The sequence below is a fragment of the Phacochoerus africanus genome, chromosome 5 (genome assembly GCF_016906955.1).
Source record: "Phacochoerus africanus isolate WHEZ1 chromosome 5, ROS_Pafr_v1, whole genome shotgun sequence".
Lineage (NCBI taxonomy): Eukaryota > Metazoa > Chordata > Mammalia > Artiodactyla > Suidae > Phacochoerus > Phacochoerus africanus.
This window is the reverse complement of record NC_062548.1, coordinates 48,314,266-48,335,728: the sequence shown is the minus strand read 5'-3', so window position 1 is coordinate 48,335,728 and position 21,463 is coordinate 48,314,266. Positions and strand designations below refer to the sequence as shown.

General features: G+C 44.5%; 1 protein-coding gene across 1 annotated transcript in view; it reads left to right on the top strand.

Annotated features, from left to right (window-relative positions):
• Positions 1 to 13,340: 13,340 nt before the first annotated feature.
• MERTK (MER proto-oncogene, tyrosine kinase) overlaps positions 13,341 to 21,463 on the top strand; it is a 138,255-nt gene continuing 130,132 nt past the window's right edge. Inside the window, exon 1 of the mRNA XM_047781191.1 lies at positions 13,341 to 13,631. Within this exon, the coding sequence (XP_047637147.1) occupies positions 13,571 to 13,631 (61 nt within the window). The 5' untranslated portion in view covers positions 13,341 to 13,570. The remainder of the gene's footprint in view (positions 13,632 to 21,463) is intronic.

The following is a 21,463-nucleotide window of genomic DNA, read 5'->3' as shown; positions in this document are numbered from 1 at the left end:
TGCAGCAAAAGCCGTTCTAAGAGCAAAGTTTGTAGCAATACAAGCCCACCTCAGGAAACAAGAAAAAACCCAAATAAACAAGCTAACTTTACATCTAAAGCAGCCAGAGAGAGAAGAACAGACAAGACCTAAAGTGAGTAGAAGGAAAGAAATCATAAAGATCAGAGCAGAAATCAATGAAATAGAAACAAAGAAAACCATAGAAAAGATCAATGAAACGAGAAGCTGGTTCTTTGAAAAGATCAACAAAATTGATAAACCCCTAGCCAGACTTCTCAAGCATAAAAAGAGAGAGGACTCAAGTCAATAAAATTAGAAATGAAAAAGGAGAAGTAACAACGGACATCACAGAAATACAAAGGATCCTAAGAGACTACTCTATGCAACTATACGCCAATAAAATGGAAAACCTAGAAGAAATGGACAAATTCTTAGAAAAGTACAATCTTCCAAGACCGCAACAAGATGAAATAGAAAAGATGAACGGACCCATCACAAGAACTGAAATTGAAACTGTGATTAAAAAACTTCCAACGAACAAAAGTCTGGGACCAGATGGCTTCACAGGCAAATTCTATCAAACATTTAGAGAAGAGCTAACACCTCTCCTTCTGAAACTATTTCAAAAAATCACAGAGGAAGGGATACTCCCAAACTCATTCTATGAGGCCATCATCACCCTGATACCAAAACAGGACAAAGATTCCACAAAAAAAGAAAACTACTGGCCAATTTCACTGATGAACATTGATGCAAAAATCCTCAACAAAATACTAGCAAACCGCATCCAACAATACATTACAAGGATTGTACATCATGATCAAGTGGGATTTACCTCAGGGATGCAAGGGTTCTTCAATATCCGCAAATCCATCCGTGTGACTCACCACATGAACAAACTGAAGAATAAAAACCATATGATCCTCTCAATAGACCCAGAAAAAGCCTTTGGCAAAATCCAACACCCATTTCTGAAAAAAACCCTTCAGAAAGTGGGCATAGCAGGAGCCTCAGCATGATAAAGGCCGTATATGACAAACCCTCAGTGAACATCATTCTCAATGGTGAAAAGCTGAAAGAATTCCCACTGAGATCAGCAACAAGACAAGGATGTCCGCTCTCACCACTACTCTTCAACATAGTTCTGGAAGTCCTAGCCATGGCAATCAGAGAAGAAAAAGAAATAAAAGGAATCCAAAGTGCAAAGGAAGAAGTAACACTATCCCTATTTGCCGATGACATGATACTATACCTAGAGAATCCTAAAGACTCCACCAGAAAACTGTTAGAGCTCATCCATGAATTTGGCAAAGTTGCAGAATACAAAATCAATACACAGAAATTGACGGCATTTCTATATACTAACAATGAAAGAGCAGAAAAGGAAATTCGGGAAGCAATCCCGTTTACCATCACATCCAAAAGAATAAAATACCTACGAGTAAACCTCCCTAATGAAACAAAAGTCCTGTACTCCGAAAACTACAAGCCACTGATGAAAGAAATCAAAGATGACACAAATAGATGGAAAGACATACCATGCTCTTGCACTGGAAGAGTCAATATTATCAAAATGACTCTACTACCTAAGGCAATCTACAGATTCAACGCAATCCCTATCAAACTACCAAGGACATTTTTCACAGAACTCGAACAAAATATTTTAAAGTTTGTTCGGAAGCACCAAAGACCCAGAATAGCCAAAGACATCCTGAAAAGGAAAAATGGAGCTGGAGGAATCAGGCTCCCTAACTTCAGACTATACCACAAAGCAACAATCATCAAAACCATGTGGTACTGGCACAAAGACAGAAATACAGATCAGTGGAACAGGATAGAAAGCCCAGAATTAAACCCACGCACCTATAGCCAACTCATCTATGACAAAGGAGGCAAGAATATACAATGGAGAAAGGACAGCTTGTTCAATAAGTGGTGCTGGGAAAAGTGGATAGCCACATGGAAAAGAATGAAATGAGAACACTCCCTAACACCACACACAAAAATCAACTCCAAATGGATGAAAGACCTAGATATAAGACCAGACACTATAAAACTCCTAGAGGAAAACATAGGCCAAACACTCTCTGACATAAATGACAGCAACATCTTCTCAGATCCACCTCTTAAGAGTAATGATGATAAAAACAAAAATAAACAAATGGGACTTAATTAAACTTCAAAGTTTCTGCACAGCAAAGGAAACCCTAAACAACACAAAAAGACAACCCACAGAATGGGAGAAAATCTTTGCAAGGAAATCAACTGACAAGGGAGTAAGCTCCACAATTTATAAACAACTTCTTGCAGCTCAATACCAAAAAAACAAACAACCCCATCAAAAAATGGGCAGAAGATCTCAACAGACAGTTCTCCAAAGAAGACATACAAATGGCCAAGAAACACTTGAAAAGATGTTCAACATCACTCATTATTAGAGAGATGCAAATCAAAACCACTCTGAGGCACCACCTTACACCAGCCAGAATGGCCATCATCCAAAAGTCTACAAACAATAAGTGCTGGAGAGGGTGTAGAGAAAAAGGAACCCTAGTACACTGTTGGTGGGATTGTAAATTGGTGCAACCACTGTGGAAAGCAGTATGGAGATTCCTCAGAAAACTGAGCATAGAACTACCATTTGATCCAGCAATCCCACTCCTGGGCATCTACCCAGAGAAAACCATGACTCGCAAAGACACATGTACTCCGATGTTCATTGAAGCACTATTTACAATAGCCAAGACATGGAAACAACCTAAATGTCCATCGATGGAGGAGTGAATCAAGAAGATGTTGTACACATACACAATGGAATATTACTCAGCCATTAAAAAGAATGAAATACCAGCATTTTTTGCAACATGGATGGACCTAGAAACTATCATGCTAAGTAAAGTCAGCCATACAATGAGACACCAACATCCAATGCTTTCACTGACATGTGGAATCTGAAAAAAAGGACAGACTGAACTTTTTTGCAGAACAGATGCTGACTCACAGACATTGAAAAACTTATGGTCTCCAGAGGAGACAGTTTGGGGGGTGGGGGGATGTGCCTGGGCTGTGGGATGGAAATCCTGTGAAATCAGATTGTTATGATCATTATACAACTATAGATGTGATAAATTCTTTTGAGTAATAAAAATTTTAAAAAATAAGATATTTGTCTTTCTCTTAGTATAATAATTTCTAGGTGCATCCATTTTGCGGCAAATGTCATTATTCTTTTTTATGGCTGAGTAGTATCCAAATATATATATATATATATATATATATATATATTATTAATGGATAAGGAAGATGTGGAGATATATACACATATATACATAAGTATATATCTCCACATCTTCCTTATCCATTAATCTGTCAGTGGACACTTAGGTTGCTTCCATGTCTTTGCTGCTGTAGATAGTGCCACTAAGAACACTAGGGTGTATGTATCTTTTCAAATTAATGTTTTCATCTTTTCTAGATACATGCCAAGGAGCGGGATGGCTGGATCATATGGTAACCCTATTTTTAGTTTTTAAAGGAACTTCAATACTCTTATCCATGGTGGCATCAATTTACATCCCCCACAGTGTAGGAGGGTTCTTTTTTCTCCATACCCTCTCCAGCCTTTGTTATTTGTAGACTTTTTGATGATGGCCATTTCACATTAATTTCTACATTTAACTCATTTTCCACTTACTTGTTGTGCCACACACTACTGTTACTTACTACAGTTTGCTATCCTGATCTCAAATAGCACAGTAGCACTTGATCGGAATTCAGTGACAGTTGGCTTACTATTCTTTTGTCCTCTCATATGTTTTAAGCATATGTCTTACCTCTCCAGCCTGATAGCAAATTCATTTTAAGAAAAGGCACTGTCAGAGCTCCCACTGTGGTGCAACAGGATCAGTGGCAAATCTGCAGCACCAGGACGCAGGTTCCATCCCTGGCCAGGCACAGCCAGGGTTAAGGATCTGGCGTTGCCACAGCTGCGTGTAGGTCACAACTGCAGCTTGGATATGACATCTGGCCTGGGAACTCCATATGCACAGGGCGGACAAAAAAGAAAAAGAAAAAAGGAAAGAAAAGGCATTGTCTCAGCAGCTCTTACATCTTTTAACTCCTAATATAAGGTCAGGTAACTTTTATTTCATTTTACTATTATCATTTTATGTATTTATTTATTTATTTTCGCCACACCCATGTCATATGGAAGTTCCAATTGGAGCTGCAGTCCAATTGGAAGTTCCATAGGAGACCAATTGGAGCTGCAGTAGCTGGCGCACACCACAGCCACAGCAATGCAGGATCCAAGCCACATCTGCAACCTACACCACAGCTCACAGCAATGTCAGATCCTTAACCCACTGAGCAAGGCCAGGGATTGAACCCACATCCTCATAGATACCAGTAGAATTCCTTTCCACTGCGCCACAATGGGAACTCCAGGTCAGGCAACTTTTAATTCTTGATGTTTTCGTTTACTTTGGTTGGCAAACAACAATATATTTAATAAAATTTGTTTAACAAGATAATTTTGAAGGGTGGCAGGACTGGTGAATTTTTATTATTATTTTCTTCTTCCAGTTTTATTGAGGTATAACTGACAAACGGCACTATAAATTTAAGGTGTGCAGCATAATGATTTGACTTACAAACCTCATGCAATGATGATCACAATAAGTTTAGTAAACACCCATCATTTTACATAGATACAAAAATAAATAGAAAAAATTTTCCAGAGTTCCCGTGGCACAGTGGTTAACGAATCCGACTAGGAACCATGAGGTTGTGGGTTCGGGTTTGATCCCTGCCCTTGCTCAGTGGGTTAAGGATCTGGCGTTGCCGTGAGCTGTGGTGTAGTATAGGTCGCAGATGCGGCTCGGCGTAGGCTGGCAGCTCAGCTCCGATTAGACCCCTAGCCTGGGAACCTCCACATGCCGTGGCAGCAGCCCAAGAAATGGCAAAAAGACAAAAAAAACCCAAAAAAACAAAAAACCAAAAAATTTTCCTTGTAATGAAAACGCTTAGGATTCACTTAACTTTCATATGTAATATTACAGCAGTGTAAATTATAGTTGGTACATTGCTCATTATATTTTTAATACTCTTATTATTTTTGATTACCTGGACAGTTTTGAGGAATATTGGTCAGGTATTTTGTAGAATATGTCTGATGTTTTTTTCATGGTTGGCCTTGGGGATATGGATTAGCGGAGGAAGACTGGAGTGTTAAAGAGCCATTTTCATCGAATCCCATCAAAGATACATACCAATCACAGGACCTACTGGTGCTGATGTTAGGTGATGTTGGTAAGGTTTCTCTTAAGTGACTTTTCTCCATTTCCATACTGTACTCTTTGGAAGGAAGACAATATGCACAGTCCTCATTCAAGGAGTGGGGCCAATTGACATTTTTTGTTGCTTTTGTTACAAAGTGGTTGCCAGGAGCTAGAGGTTGGGATAGAGATGTGGGTGGGGGAGTAGTAAGTATGGAGTTTCTCTTTCAGGTGATAAAAATGCTCTAAAATTAGTGGTGTTGGTTGCACAAGTCTGTAATATAGTAAGAAGTGCTGAATTGTATGCTTAAAAATGGAGAGGTTTATGTGATATGAAATACAGCTGAATAAAGCTTTAAGTTCTTTTTTTGTTATTATTATTATTATTGGTCTTTTTTTTTGCTATTTCTTTGGGCCGCTCCTGCGGCATATGGAGGTTCCCAGGCTAGGGGTCGAATTGGAGCTGTAGCCACTGGCCTACGCCAGAGCTACAGCAACGCGGGATCCAAGCCGTGTCTGCAACCTACACCACAGCTCACGGCAACGCCAGATCCTTAACCCACCGAGCAAGGGCAAGGATCAAACCCGCAACCTCATGGTTCCTAGTCGGATTCATTAACCACTGCGCCACGACGGGAACTCCCAAGCTTTAAGTTCTTAAAGACACCAAAAGATAATCCAAAAAGGAAAAAAATAGTGGATTGGATTTTATCAAAATTAAAAATTTTTGTTCTACTAAAAACACTGTTAAGATAAGACTCGGAGTTTCCGTCATGGCTCAGTGGTTAACGAATCTGACTAGGAACCATGAGGTTGTAGGTTCGATCCCTGGCCTTGCTCAGTGGGTTAAGGATCCGGCATTGCCGTGAGCTGTGGTGTAGGTTGCAGACGCAGCTCAGTTCCTGCGTTGCTGTGGCTGTGGTGTGGGCCAGCGGCTACAGCTCTGATTGGACCCCTAACCTGGGAACCTCCATACGCCACGGGTACGGCCCAAGAAATGGCAAAAAGACAAAAAAAAAAAAAAAAAAGACAAGATACAAACTAGGAGAAAATGTTACAAATGATATAACTGACAAATGGGTTTTATCCAGAATAACATAAAGAATTCTCAAAACCTAAGTAAAGAAAATGAACAACCTTGTTCCTTACTAAAGCTCTTATACTTGAATGAGACTGTTATGAACATGAATATAAATTGATTTATCCGGAGTTCCCATCGTGGCGCAGTGGTTAATGAATCCGACTAGGAACCATGAGGTTGCGGGTTCGGTCCCTGCCCTTGCTCAGTGGGTTAAAGAATCCGGCGTTGCCGTGAGCTGTGGTGTAGGTTGCAGACACGGCTTGGATCCCGCATTGCTGTGGCTCTGGCGTAGGCCAGTGGCTACAGCTCCAATTCAACCCCTAGCCTGGGAACCTCCATATGCTGCGGGAGCAGCCCAAAGAAATAGCAAAAAGACAAAAAAAAAATTGATTTATCCAATTATTGCCTGGTGAAAAGGACAGATTCTAACTGAAACTATGCAAAAAAAATTTATGACACTGTAATCAAATATAATGGAAAAAATAAAAATCAGAAAATAAAAAAAAAAATTCATGGTGATGAAAAAAGAGAACTGGGTAGAGTTCCTGTCGTCGCGCAGTGGTTAACGTATCCGACTAGGAACCATGAGGTTACGGGGTTCGATCCCTGGCTTTGCTCAGTGGGTTAAGGATCTGGCACTGCCATGAACTGTGGTGTGGGTCACAGAAGCGGCTTGGATCTGGCGTTGCTGTGGCTCTGGCGTAGGCCGGTGGCTACAGCTCTGATTAGACCCCTAGCCTGGGAACCTCCATATGCCGAGGGAGCAGCCCTAGAAAAGGCAAAAAAAAAAAAAAGAACTGGGTAAGATACTTTGTATAATATTTGACCAATGTTACCATTATTCTGAGAGGTTTTTTGGCTAAGACTAATCCATCATTAATCATAACAGAATCATTATTACATTTTCCTTTACTTAGCTTATAATTTATACTACAATCCTTTATGGCTTTTTCTGACTTCTGAAGGGATGGCTGATACAAGATAACTATTTTTTAAATGTCTCACTACAGTTTGAGCAAGTATAGTAGTGAAATTGATGGCTAGAGATAAAGAAAAGAACCTTTTTCATACGCTCATTAGAAACAGAATTTATCCATAATTAAATCAAAAGTAGGTTTTGTGGCTCCTAAATTAAAGCAGTGTCCTTTCACGCATTTGTCTGCTTCCGGAGTAAAGTATCTACAGTCCTACCTCGGTCTTGAAGCACAGGCTGACAGCAATCTGAGTTTGGCCATATCCGTTTATTCCGGAAAGCCTGGCTCTGTAATACAGTCCTCAACTGCGGCTCTTTTGATGTTTCTTCCAGAAGACCAGTTCCTCTTGGGCAAGCTAGAACCCTCAAGAGGAGGTAATAGCTGGCTTAACTCCAGTTATTCTGGTACATGTAGTACATGTCCAGGCAGATGGCAGCTAGTTAGAGGCCTAGCTTTTCATTTTTAATCACATTTTATTGCTGTACATGGAGCTGTCCCTCACATCTCAAACTGATTCATGGGAATATTTGGGGGACCTCCTTGATTTTATGGGGGAGAAAAGAGAGAGAAAAAGCCGTGTTCTCCAAGCTCTAGTTTTCTCAGAAGGACCAGAAACTTGAAAGAATTCAGAAACAATTGTTTCCTGTCCATCACACACTGTGACTTATTCATTCAGTTGTTATTTCAACCATTTAAAATGCCCTGAAAATGTCGACTCATTTGTTCCCTCAATATATCAAAGCAGTTTAAAATGGTTCCATCAATCGTGTGCATTTTCTCCCGTGACTGAAGGAATCAGAAAGATCTGTGTTTTTGGAGTTCCCGTCGTGGCTCAGTGGTTAACGAATCCGACTAGGAACCATGAGGTTGCGGGTTCGATCCCTGGCCTCGCTCAGTGGGTTAAGGATCCGGCATTGACATGAGCTGTGGTGTAGGTTGCAGATATGGCTCGAATTCCACGTTGCTGTGGCTCTCGCATAGGCCGGCGGCTACAGCTCCGATTCAACCCCTGGTCTGGGAACCTCCATATGCCAAGGGAGCAGCCCAAGAAATGGCAAAAAGACAAAAAAAAAAAAAAAGAAAGAAAAATCTGTGTGTTTGCACTGCATTGAGCTACACAGAACCTACAATAATAAGCTTTCAGGATCTATTTGTCCCCTCAAATTGAGATATGGAAAAATTACAGAAAAACAAGTGATAGCAAAAGATGAGTTATTATACCTCATTTTTGTGAGGAAGAGAGGAGGCTTTTTTTCCATCTCTAAATTTTCACACATACAAAAGGAACTAGAAGTTTAGATTTTATGACTTCAGTTATGTGTCATAAGAAATGAGGGATTCAAAAACTCACAAGTCCAGGAGTTCCTGTTGTGGCTCAGTGGGTTAAGGACCCAACGCGGTCTCTCAGGATTCGGGTTTGATCCCTGGACTCACTTGGTGGGTTAAGGATCCAGCATTGCCACAAGCTGTGGCATAGACTGCAGCTGCAGCTCTGATTCAACCCCTAGACCAGGAACTTCTACATATCACAAGTACAGCCATAAAAAGGAAAAACAAAGAAACAAACCCCCCCCCAAAAAAACTCATGAGTCCAGCAGCTCCAGCAAACACACACACAATTTTTTTTTTTTTTGGTCTTTTTGCCTTTTCTAGGGCCACTTCCTGCGGCATATGGAGGTTCCCAGGTCAGGGGTCTAATCGGAGCTGTAGCCACTGGCCTAGGCCACAGCCACAGCAACGTCAGATCCGAGCCGTGTCTGCAACCTACACCACAGCTCACGGCAATGCCGGATCCTTAACCCATTGAGCAAGGCCAGGGATCAAACCCGCAACCTTATTGTTCCTAGTCGGATTCGTTGACCACTGCGCCACGACGGGAACTCCCACAATTTTTTTTTTTTTCACAGAATTGCACCTCTAGAGGCAAACACACATGCCAAACAGCACTGAGGATGCCAGAGGTAACAGTCCCCAGGACAAAGAGACAATCAAAAATTATTATCAATTAGGTTTTCTTTTTTATTTCTGGCCTTAGGCATGTGGAAGTTCCTGGGCCAGGGATCAAACCCATCCCACAGCGCTAACCAGAGCCACAGCAGTGACAATGCCAGATCCCCAACCCTCTGAACCCACCAGGGAACTCCTCAATCAGGTTTTCTATTTTGTACCATCTTGCCATTACCAAGAATCTACAAGAAACAGACTTCTGTAATTTCAGTATGTTGTTCAGCAAACGGAATCTTTTATATCTACCACCTCCATTCTCCCAATAAACTATAAGAACTACAAACATCTTATTTCTGGAATGGTTTGGGGAAGAAAAATGGAGTCTTCTACGTGTCCCATCTAAATTCCTCTAGAAGTACAAAGGATTTAGACTACTAGGATTTTGTTCCAGAAGCTAAATGGAGTTGCTTGAAAGCATCACTTCAGTTCCCCATCAGATTATAAATTCTAGATCCCTGTGCTTCTGGTATGTTCTTTAGTAGTGGCTGAGTAGAGATTCCTATATCCACCATCCCAATCTCCCCCAATCTTCAACTGCTGGACACTTGTACTTTTATGCTGATTCAAGACTCTGCTAAGCAGCATCTCAGTGCTTCAGTGAATGCTGATGTCTAGATATTTGCACATCCCAGATGTTCAGCATGGCAAAAGGAATCCAGAATCTGCAAGGGCTAGACACTGGTTCTTCCAGTTTGTCATTCACCTCTCCAAATGTAGTCTCATACACTGTCTAATACCAGTCCTGTTGACTCTTGAACAACACAGATTTGAACTTTGAGGGTCCATTTACACTCAGATTTCTTTCTTTCTTTTTTCTTTTTGTCTTTTTAGGGCTGCACCTGCAGATATAGAAGTTACCAAGCTAGGGGCTGAATTGGAGCTGTAGCCACTGGCCTACACCACAGCCACAGCAATGCCAGATCTGAGCTGTGTCTGCAATTTACACCTCGGCTCATGGCAATGCCGGATCCTTAACCCACTGAGCGGGGCCAGGGATTGAACCCCCATCCTCATGGATACTAGTCGGGATAATTACCATTGAGCCACAATGGGAACTCGAGATTTTTTTCGATAAATATGATACCAGAGTTCTTTTGTGGTGCAGCAGGTTAAGGATCTGGTTTTGTCACTGCAGCAGCTTGGGTTCTACTGTGGCCTGGGTTTGATCCCTGGCCTGGGAAATTCCACATGCCATAGGCATGGCCATAAATAAGTAAATAAGTAAATATGATACCTTATATAAATATGTTTTTTTTTTTTTTGGCCATGCTTGTGGCATGTAGAAGTTCCTGGGTCAGGGATTGAACCTGAGCCACAGCAGTGACCCAAGCTACAACAGTGACAACACTAGATCCTTAACATGCTGAGCCACCAGGGAACTCCCTATTTTTCAAGTTATGTTTTCACTTTTGATGTCTAATGTTAGTCATACGTGTACTATCTACAGTGTTTTGTATCATATAAGACTATTTAATATCAATATAGGTATTGACATGTTTTACATCTTTTAAACACGTGATATAAACTTATGGTATTGGTAAATACAGTACAGTACTATAAATGTATTTTTTCTTCCCTAATGCTTTCTTTTTTTTCCCTAAGGCCTTCTTTAAAACATGCTCTTTTCATCAGTTGTATCTTTTTTAAGATTCCACATATAAGTGGAATACGATATTTGTCTCTGACTTAATTTCACTTAGTATGATCATCTCTAGGTCTATCCATCTTGCTTGCAAATGGCAATATTTCAATCTTTTTATGGCTGGTAATATACCATTGTGTATACATACTATATCTTCTTTATCTGTTCATCTCTTGATGGACACTTAGATTGCTACCATGTCTTGGCTATTGTGAATAGTGTTGCTCTGAACTTTGGGGTGCATGTATCTTCTCAATTAGAGTTTTCTCCAGATATATGCCCATGATAGGGATTGCTGGACCATATACTAATTCTATTTTTAGTTTTTTAGGGAACCCCTATACTATTCTCCATAGTGGCTGCACCAATTACATCCCCACTAACAGTTTAGGACAGTTTCCTTTTTCCACACCCTCTCTAGCATTTATTATCTTAGACTTTTTGATAATGGCCGTTCTGACTGGTGTGAGGTGATACCTCATTGTAGTTTTGATTTGCATTTCTCTCATAATTAGTGATGTTGGGCATCTTTTCATATCCTGACTGTCATCTGTCATATCCCCGACTTGAGGGAAACTGCTACAAGGCTGTTTTCTTCCCTCTCCATATTTTCAGTTGAGCATAGGACTTTCTGCTGCCTTCCCTCCAGGTTTCCCCCTGCCCCCAAGCACAGCAGCAGGCTCCTGGGTACTATGTGAAACTGCTCTGCTGTACTTTTTTTTTGCTATTTCTTTGGGCCGCTCCAGCGGCATATGGAGGTTCCCAGGCTAGGGGTCGAATCGGAGCTGCAGCCACCAGCCTACGCCAGAGCCACAGCAACGCGGGATCCAAGCCGCGTCTGCAACCTACACCACAGCTCACGGCAACGCCGGATCGTCAACCCACTGAGCAAGGGCAGGGACTGAACCCGCAACCTCATGGTTCCTAGTCGGATTCGTTAACCACTGCGCTACAACGGGAACTCCTCTGCTGTACTTTAGAATTAGCTTCTTAGCAGCAGATCCCCTCACTGTTCACATCTGTTCATCTGGCCCCTTGAGATCCGTGTCACCCTGAGAGACTAGGGATGCCAGGAGATGTCACCATGCTGATGTTACTTTTGCTGTCAGTGTAATAACCAATCTAAATCCATTTGGGCTTGTTGTCTCCTTACAGCCAAATATACCCCAAGTGACCAGCCAGCCTAGGAGTCAGGGACTGCTGGATCAGAAAGCAGCATAAATGGAAATGGAGTAAGGAGATGATGTCAGAGAGGAAAGAGGACCAGGTCTTCTAAGACCTTGTCAGCCACAGGCAGTACTTTGACTCTTATGCAGGGAGAAAGCAGAAACCACCAGTGGAGTTGTGATTAGAGGAATGCCAAGATTTGGCTCATGTTGTCAAAGGATCACATTAAAATACATTAATTCTAGGAGTTCCCGTCGTGGCGCAGTGGTTAACGAATCCGACTAGGAACCATGAGGTTGAGGGTTCAGTCCCTGCCCTTGCTCAGTGGGTTGACGATCCGGCGTTGCCGTGAGCTGTGGTGTAGGTTGCAGACGCGGCTCGGATCCCGCGTTGCTGTGGCTCTGGCATAGGCTGGTGGCTGCAGCTCCGATTCGACCCCTAGCCTGGGAACCTCCATATGCCGCGGGAGCGGCCCAAGAAATAGCAACAACAACAACAAAAGACAAAAAAAACCCCAAACAAACATTAATTCTAGCGGCTGCCCCCTTGGCCCCTACACACTTTATCACTGCGGGGCTATCTCTTTCCGCTAGTGTTCTGCACTTTTTCCTTGACGATCCTCCATGACCATAACGTCTTTGACAAGGGGACACAGCGGTTCTTCCCCCGGGGGGAGGAGAGTTCCTAAAGGCCAGGGCTGGGTCTCTCACCTTTGGCCCGATACCCGAGGCGGTGTAGGCGGGGAGCGCTCGGCCGGGAGCGGGTGGATGCGGCGCTCAGAAAGATCGCCTACCACCGTGGCCTTGTCCTCTGGGAGAGCTGCTGCTGCCTGAGTTTTCTGGGTCCACTAAGCGTGGATTGCGGGGTCGCCGCTGCCCGGGAGCCGCTGGCCCCTCCTCTTAGGTCTGGTGGCTGCCTCGGGCGTCTTCTACTCCTCTGGAACTTTATCTCCTCCCTCTGTCCCTCCCACCTGCACGTGTTGGACGCCGGGACGGCCCAGAGGCCTGGGCCGGGTTCTCCTCTCCACCTCCGGTCGCCCCTCCCCTTTACGGCTCCCACCTCCTCCCCTCTCTCCTGTCCCCTCGCCCCCACCCCACATCCAGGTCCGCCCAGACCAGCCCCTCCCCGCCCCTCTAGTCCAGCCTTGTCCCCTTACTCCTCCTCCTCGGCCCTCCTCTCCCCGCCGCTTTCCCGCCCGCTTCCCAACCCAACTGGCTAGGGTCCGCTCGGACTCGGCCCCCGGCCCGCCCCCTCCAGCCCTCAGCGCCTCCCGCCGCTGCTCGGCTTCGCCACTTCGGGGTTGGAGCTGCCCGGGCCACCGGTACTGGGCCGCTTCTCTGGCGCGCTTGGCGGACGACGCGGCGGGTTCCAGACGTCTGTCTCTCCGTCGGTCCAGAGAGAATTTCCAGATCCGCGCCCCGGGATGGGACAGGCTCTGCTGCTGCTCTTGCGGTGGCTCCTCCTCCCCGCGCTCTGGAGGGGAGGTGAGTGCCCGGGGCCAGGGGCCCGGCGCTGGGGGCTGAGGGCTCGCGGCCGGGAGCTGGGAGGTGGGAGCGCACCGACCTGGGCGCACCCGGCTGCAAGAAAGTTTGCAAACATCTCCCCGCGCCCCAGCGGTGCCAGGCGCTGGCGCGCAGGAGTTTCTAGCAACCCACTGTCCCCGCACCGAGGCTGGGTCGTGGGCGCGCGTCCCGGTGGAGTCGGGAAGGGGTGGGCACCGAGGGCTCCCCTTAACCGCCGAGGGGGAAATCGAGCTTGGCTGGAAGCGCTGCAAGCCCAAAAGTTTTGCGCGGAGAGGAACGCTGGTCGCAGGTCTGGTGCGGAATGCGCCAGGAACTTTGCCCTGGACATGGTTGCGCGGTTGGACCCTGGCTGTGGCGGGAGTTCTGGGAGCGGCAGACCCCATCTCCAGGGGGACCCGCGCCCGGAGACCAGCAGGCTGTGGGAGTTGGGGTCGCAGTCCCGGTGCTGATCCACCCAGGCTGGGGTGCGATCGAAAGGGACTGCGGACCCGGCTGCTCCGCTTGAGCCCTTATGGACAACATTAGCAGGGACACCCTGTGAGCGTGGCGGCCCCGGAAAGGGGGGAAACATTCTTTTCACCCCTATTATTGCTGAATAGAAACTGTTGTGTGTGGACCGCGTTTAGGGTTTATCTCGATTCTGCTAGACTTTCCAAAATAAGACCCTGGGTCGGGAAGTCGAGGCAAGGAACCCAGGTCCCAGTCTGCACCAGCAGCTTGTTTGGAGGGTAAGTGATTAAAAGGTTAGATGTTTAATTGCTGATGGCATTTCTTGAGGAAGCTGGAAAAAACTTAACCAGGTTTTATACTGAATAAACACATCATAAGCATTTTTTTTTTCTTAACTGGAAGATTTAGCTTTCACCTCATTACAGTCAAAAGATTTTTTAAGAATACCTGGAGAGTTCGATTTCTAGTTAAGCCATTTAACTTCACATTTTTTTCCTCTGAGATTTTCATTGGCGAACTTAGTTGCTCAAATAAGAAATTCTTAAGCAGTGCACCCTCTGGTTACACATTAAATTGCATATGCAGTTTATAATTTGAGGCAGTGTAGCCATTTGAAGCAAACATCTACAGCCTAAATCAAGCAAAGAACTAAAACAGTTCTGTTTTTAACCCCCACCCCTTACAAACCCCTCAAAAACTCCTCAGCATTTTGCCGGATCCATTTTCCATAATCTGCTACTAATCTGTTATATTTTGCCACTAGGGAAGGCTGGCCATTTTTGGAGGTAATGAATATAGTGAAAATTATGGGTAAAGTAGTAACATAAATGAGTTTTGGTGGAAGGTATTTTTTAAATGGAGTTTTTCTTTTCCTTGTCTTTTTTTTTTTTTTTTCTTGTCTTTTTAGGAACACACCGGCAGCATATGGAAGTTCCCAGACTAGGGGTCGAATCAGAGCTGCAGCTGCTGGCCTACACCACAGCTCATGGCAATGCCAGATCCTTAACCCACTGAGCAAGGCCAGGGATCCAACCCAAATCCTCATGAATACTAGTCAGGTTCATTACCGCTGAACCACAATGGAAACTCTTTTTCTAATTTTTTAAAAAAGCTGTGGAGTTCCCTTGTGGTTCAACAGTTAACGAAGGATCCATGAGGATGTGGATTCAATCCCTGGCTTTGCTCAGTAGGTTAAGGATCTGTCGTTGCTGTGAGTTGTCGTGTAGGTTGCAGACGCGGCTCAGATCCTGCATTGCTGTGGCTGTGGTGTATAGGCCAATAGGCAGCTCCGATTCGGCCCCTAGCCTGGGAACCTCCATATGCCATGAGTGTGGCCCTAAAATAGAAAAAAAAAAAAAAAAAGCTGTAACAAAAAACTTTTGTAGCTAATAATCACTTGAGTCAGATAATCACAAAAGGTCTGTTAAAACCTACCCAGCTGGAAAAATGAAAAATTTCTCCTACCTTTTGTTTTTATCTTGAATTTACCCGTGAGATGTCGGATAGTCTCAACATTTTACTTTGTGAAAGGCTCAAAGAATGACATTCTCACTGGCAGAACTAGAGCAGAAGTAAGAGTGCTGTAGGAAGAGATTAAAAGCAGAAATTAGACGCTACGTTTTAAGATTTTTAAATTGCTGTGTTGTGGGTCCAAGTGGTTTGCTGACCAGACAGCAGAGGGGAGAGAGAGACAGGGTGTGATGGCGTGTAGACTCTACACTGTGGAGAAATGGATAATTACAGTCTGTGGCTCACTTTAACCCGGGAATCCTCCCTACCCTAACCCCCACCCCTACCCATACACACAAACACCATCCCACAAACACACTCAGAACTGAAACTGCTGAACCAGGGGCATTTTCAGGGCTCTCCAATCAGTCTGTTCTGTGCCGTCTCTGATGGGGGTGCCAGTGAGCAACAAATCAGGCAAAGGGTAGCTCTCTAGAGGGCCCAGGAGAGTCTAGAGGAGGAGAAAAAAAGAAGTGGATAAAAGTGGAGGCATTGCGAGGACCTAGCTGGTGGTGAGGCTGTGCTTGGCCCTGAGTGCCACTCCGAGAACTGATTGGGCTTTTAAAACTCTTCAATGTTACGCAACACTGTAAACCAACTATACTTCAATAAAACTTTAAAAAATGAGAGGAGTTCCTGTTATGGCTCAGAGGTTAACGAACCCGACTAGTATCTATGAGGATGCAGGTTCGATCCTGGCCTCGCTCAGTGAGTTAAGGATCCGGCTTTGCCATGGCTGTGGTGTAGGCTGGCGGCTGCAGCTTCCATTCAACCTCTAGCCCAGGAACCTCCATATGTCGTGGGTGTAGACCTAAAAAGACCAAAAAAAAAAAAAGAGAGAGAGAGAGAAAGAAGATAAAACCACTTTCTTCAATGTTAGCATTTCTCTCCCAAACTGAAGCTGTAACCATATTACAATATATTGTAAACATTTTCCCAGAAAGAACTGTAAGATATCTCGGTGATTATGGGCTTTGTGTCAATGGGGCCAAATAGTTTTTGGAAGCAAGCAGGGTATAGTTTAGAAAGAAGTGGAGTTCCCATCATGGCTCAGTGGTTAACAAATCCGACTAGGAACCATGAGGTTGTGGGTTTGGTCTCTGGCCTTGCTCAGTGCGTTAAGGATCTGGCGTTGCCGAAAGCTGTGGTATAGGTCGCAGATGCAGCTCGGATCCCGCGTTGCTGTGGCTGTGGCTGTGGCTGTGGCTGTGGCCGGTGGCTACACCTCCGATTAGACCCCTAGCCTGGGAAACTCCATATGCTGCGGGAGCGGCCCAAGAAATGGCAAAAAGACAAAAAAAAAAAAAAAAGAAAGAAGTAATTTTTCGAATTAGTCTGAGCCACTTTCTTAAAGCTATGACTAGAACACTTTCTTAAAGCTGTGACTAGAACACAATTATTTTTAAAATTAATTATAATTATATTTTTAGAAATATTTTCAGAATTAATTAGAAATAATTTCCAGGTAATCCTAAGAGTGGAGCCAGGGGCTTGCCAGTCAGAGTAGGTTACAAAGAGCTTGAATCTTTAGATGCCAGCGAATTGGGAACATACCCAATTAAAGAAACTGAGCTCAGACCTTGGTTTCTATGGGTTCCTTCACCTGTCAGTGAACACACCTAGAACCTTTGCTTCCCACATAATAGCCAGTATGAGAATTTAAAGATGTATTGGAGCATATTGTCCATTTTCTAAAATCCTCCAGTGGGCTCTGTTCCTTACCAGGGTTGGAAAGGACTCGGGCCTTCCTCTCCCACTTTGACTCATTTACAATTACTTCCCCCTTTTTCTTGCTGCTGCAGCCACAAGGGTCTTCTTTCTAGCATGTTTTTTTAAAAAAATTATTATTATTATTATTATTACTTGTCTCTTTAGGGCTGCATCCATGCTGTCGATTCAGAGCTGTAGCTGCTGGCCTACACCATAGCCACAGCAACACGGGATCCAAGCTGTGTCTGCGACCTACACCACAACTCAGAGCAACACTGGATCCTTAACCCACTGATCGAGGCCAGGGATCGAACCCTCGTCCTCGTGGATATTAGTTCGGCTCATTGTCGCTGAGCCACGTGGGAACTCCCTTTCTAGCACTTTTGTTATGGATATTTCCTCTGGGTGGAATCTTTTCCCCAAGAAGTTGGCACACTGGCTCTTTCTAGTCTTTTGGGTTTCAACTCAGATGTTCTCCTGGATAGGCCTTCCCTCACCCCCAGCACTGCCAAAGTTACACACACACACACACACACACACACACACACTCTCTCTCTCTCTCTCTCTCTCTCTCTCTCTCTCTCCCTCTCTCTCTTTCTCCATTAAATAATACAATGCTCATTTCAAGTGCTCCTTATCTATGGATGGCATCAAAGAACCAGACCTCTGTGGATCTCACCATGTGCTTCTCCAGCTCTTCTCTTCCTACTGGTCTTCCAGAAATAATTGTCGCAACTTCCTTGACCTTGTGCTTGGGGCTTGGTTGCTAGAAAACAATCTTTTATTTCACTGTGACGCCAAAGTGATTTCATTGCAGAAAGATTAGGTTAAATTTTTGAACAATTTTAAGGCCAATACAGCAAGATATTTTATATTCCGTTAACTAATCCAACTTAGAAAAAAAATCAAAAGGCGATTTTTCATGTTAAAGCCAGTTTCGTTTTCTTTTATGGCATATGGAAGTTCCTGGGCCAAGGGTTTGAATCTGAGCCCTAGTTGACCTGAGCTGCTGCAGTCAGGTTCTTAACCCACTGTGCTGTAGCAGGAACTCCTAAAGACACAGTTTTAACAGCTCCTTGCTCAGGGCAAATTGTCCACTGCCCAGGTTGTCGTGGTGTCAGGTGCCTTGACTTTGCCCTGTTGTTACTAGTTTAATCTAATCCCAAAGCACAGGGCTTTCGGTTGGGATACATCTTAGCAGGAGGTTAATTATTATAAAACCTAAAAGAAAAGCTCACCTTATGTGATTCTTGGGACTGGAATGAATGTGTTAACAGGGGCTGCAGCTCAGGGGGCTGAGTGGCCAGCATGCTGGCCCTCCTGTCCTGCCTGTCTGGCCTCTGGGAAGCCCTGGGGGCAGTGGCAAAGTCTCAGGACTTCAGTTTCCAGTGAGCTTCTTTGCTATTCATGAGACCATTGGGAAGATAAATGAGCCAAGGCTCTGAAACTATTAGCCATTACTACCAATTATTCTTACCATCATTACCATTTTATTACCATTATTACCAGTGCAACCTCTCCCTTCTGAACTCAAATTTGGGGGTAATTGTTATTCTTAAACAAAATGTATTGAGGGGGAAAGTTTCTTCTTTTCTCCCTGAAATGTATCCTAAATTGCAACTTGAAATAAGAGGGCAGAGGTGTGGGCCACCCCCTACTCTTCATAGAGCTTTGTTGGAGGGGCTGAGGGGTGTCCATCCCCAGCACTGAAGTCCTTGCTGTGTTTCTCTAAGACTATTTCCTAGTAGTGCTGTGAGCAAAACCCAGGCTTGCAGGCTCACGAGAGGCAGGGCCTGTCCTGACCACTCCCCCTCCCCATAACCTTCGTTTGTTGAATTCAAACTTAACTTAGTACAGGAATAGCTTCCTGTCATGTGCCTCTCAGGAAGGTATAAAAATGAAGTCCAATTCCTGCTCAGCTTTTCCCTTGTAACTCTACTCTAACGTGGGTGTGGTTTTGTTTTGTATTTTTTGTTTTGTTTTGTTTTTTCAATATAAACATCCAGATAATTCCTTTCCTTTTTACCAGCTAAAACTAGGTTTGCCAAATGAAATCTTCTGGCTGCAGTGGATAGAGAATGAGGCCTCGTTTCTTAGATGACACCCGTGTCATCTGTGTGCCTGTGTCTTTGCAGGTCCTGTAGCCAATGCACTGGCCAGGGAGCCTCAGGTGCGTTCCCAGCTCCCAGATGCTTCCTGCTGGGTGGCAGGTGTGAGCGAGCCCCCAGGTACCCTGGGAAAGGCCCAGACTCCTCTGCCTCCCACACTCTGGGCATTTGCTAACCTTTGACCCAGAGGTAACTTGCTCCCTTTCCTGTTCCTTGTTCCAGCTTTGCTGCCTCCAGCAAAAATGCTGAAAATGCAGCCTGGCAGGGGTTGGGAATTCCAGAAGGATCTGCAAGCCCGTCTTGGAGAACAGGAATACTGAGAGTACCTGCCAACCCAGCACTTTCTCCCTACTAGGCCTTTGTTTTCTTTGTCAGAAATGTGGCTGTTGAACTGTATGAAAGATTTTTTTTCTTTTTAAGTTTTATTGAAGTATAGTTAATTTATAAGGCTGTGATCATTTCTGCTGTACCACAAAGTGACCCAGTCGCACATACGCACATATCCATTCTCTCTGATTCTTTTCCCACATAGATGATCACAGAATACTGGGCAGAGTTCTCTGTGCTATGCAACAGGTTGCTGTTGGCCCATCATTCCATATACCTCAGTGTGCATATGCCAATCATATGGAAGATTCTTAACCACAGCGAGGGCCCGATCTTCTGCGGTTTTGTGAGGCCTGGAACCTTAGCCCCGCCTGCACCTGGAGCAGCTGGGCAACCCTCCCTCTTTTTGGTTGCTGTGCCACTCCCACTGTGTGGGCCTTCTTCAGCCACAGGATCCTGTGGGCATGGCCAGACCATCCAGGTCACCTCCCTAGGTCCCAGTGTTTTAAAGTGAAGAAAGTTATGTCTTAAACAATTCATTGAGAAACCTGCACTCCATTCAAAATCATTTTATGGAGTTTCCTTTGTGGCACAGTGGAAATGAATCCAACTAGGAACCATAAGGTTGCAGGTTCAGTCCCTGGCCTCAATCAATGGGTTAAGGATCCGGCGTTTCCGTGAGCTGTGGTGTAGGTTGCGGATGCGGCTTGGATCCTGTGTTGTTGTGGCTGTGGTGTAGGTGGGCAGCTGTAGCTCCGATTTCAACCCCTAGCCTGGGAACCTCCACATGCTGCAGGTATGGTCCTAAAAAGCAAAAACAAAAACAAAAAAACCCAAAAAACAAAAAAAAATTTTTATTTTCTCCTTTTGCCCATTTCATCTACTGTTAGCGCTGCTTTCACTTAGTGGTTAAATGGCTTTTTCAGGAGTCTTGGGGGTGGCAGGGGTGGAGAAGGGGCAGGGCAGAGGGGAGAGGGGGACAGAGAGAGAGAATGGAGACAGATGTTGACTTTATGTTTGGGCCAAGATTGTCTATGAGAAATTTTCCACCAAAAGCTAAGAATATTTGTGCAACTTGGGGTGGGAGAAAGACCATTTTATTTCATATTCGCGATGCATAGATATTTGTGGCAGCAAATTTTATGCTTGTCTGTTCCTCCTTGTCCTCAGTCATTAACAGTGTCCTCTGGATTTTTCCCTGTCAATCCCTTCAAAGGTGCTGTCTGGCTTCTGGGGAGCCAATCAAGGCCCCAGAGAGGACTGAGCACCTCGGGGTTACTGCTGTATCCCAGCTCACTCCAGGAGGGGGCCCATCCTTAGAATTTAGGTCTCAGGCTGGACTTGACCATCAGGCCAATGCTGTCTGATAGGTCCCTTTTCTTTGTAATCTGATTTTGGGGGTGGGGGTGGAGGCTCCAGTTACCTCTGCATTCGGGACTTGCCTTTGCTCCAGTCCTGCCTCTCCTTGGCCATACAAAGGAAAGCCTTGTTTATTTTGGAGAAGGGATTGTTTTGCTATTGTAAGCCTTGGGGCTTTCAAAGCTACTAATAGCCAACCGACCTCATTATCGTTTTTTGGAAAATGATCCTTTTTTTTTTTTCACAAGTGAGGACAGGCTGTCTTCTTGGAGAATATTAGCACATCGGCTCAAACTTGCTGAAAGTACTTTTCTACTCCCTGAATGCACA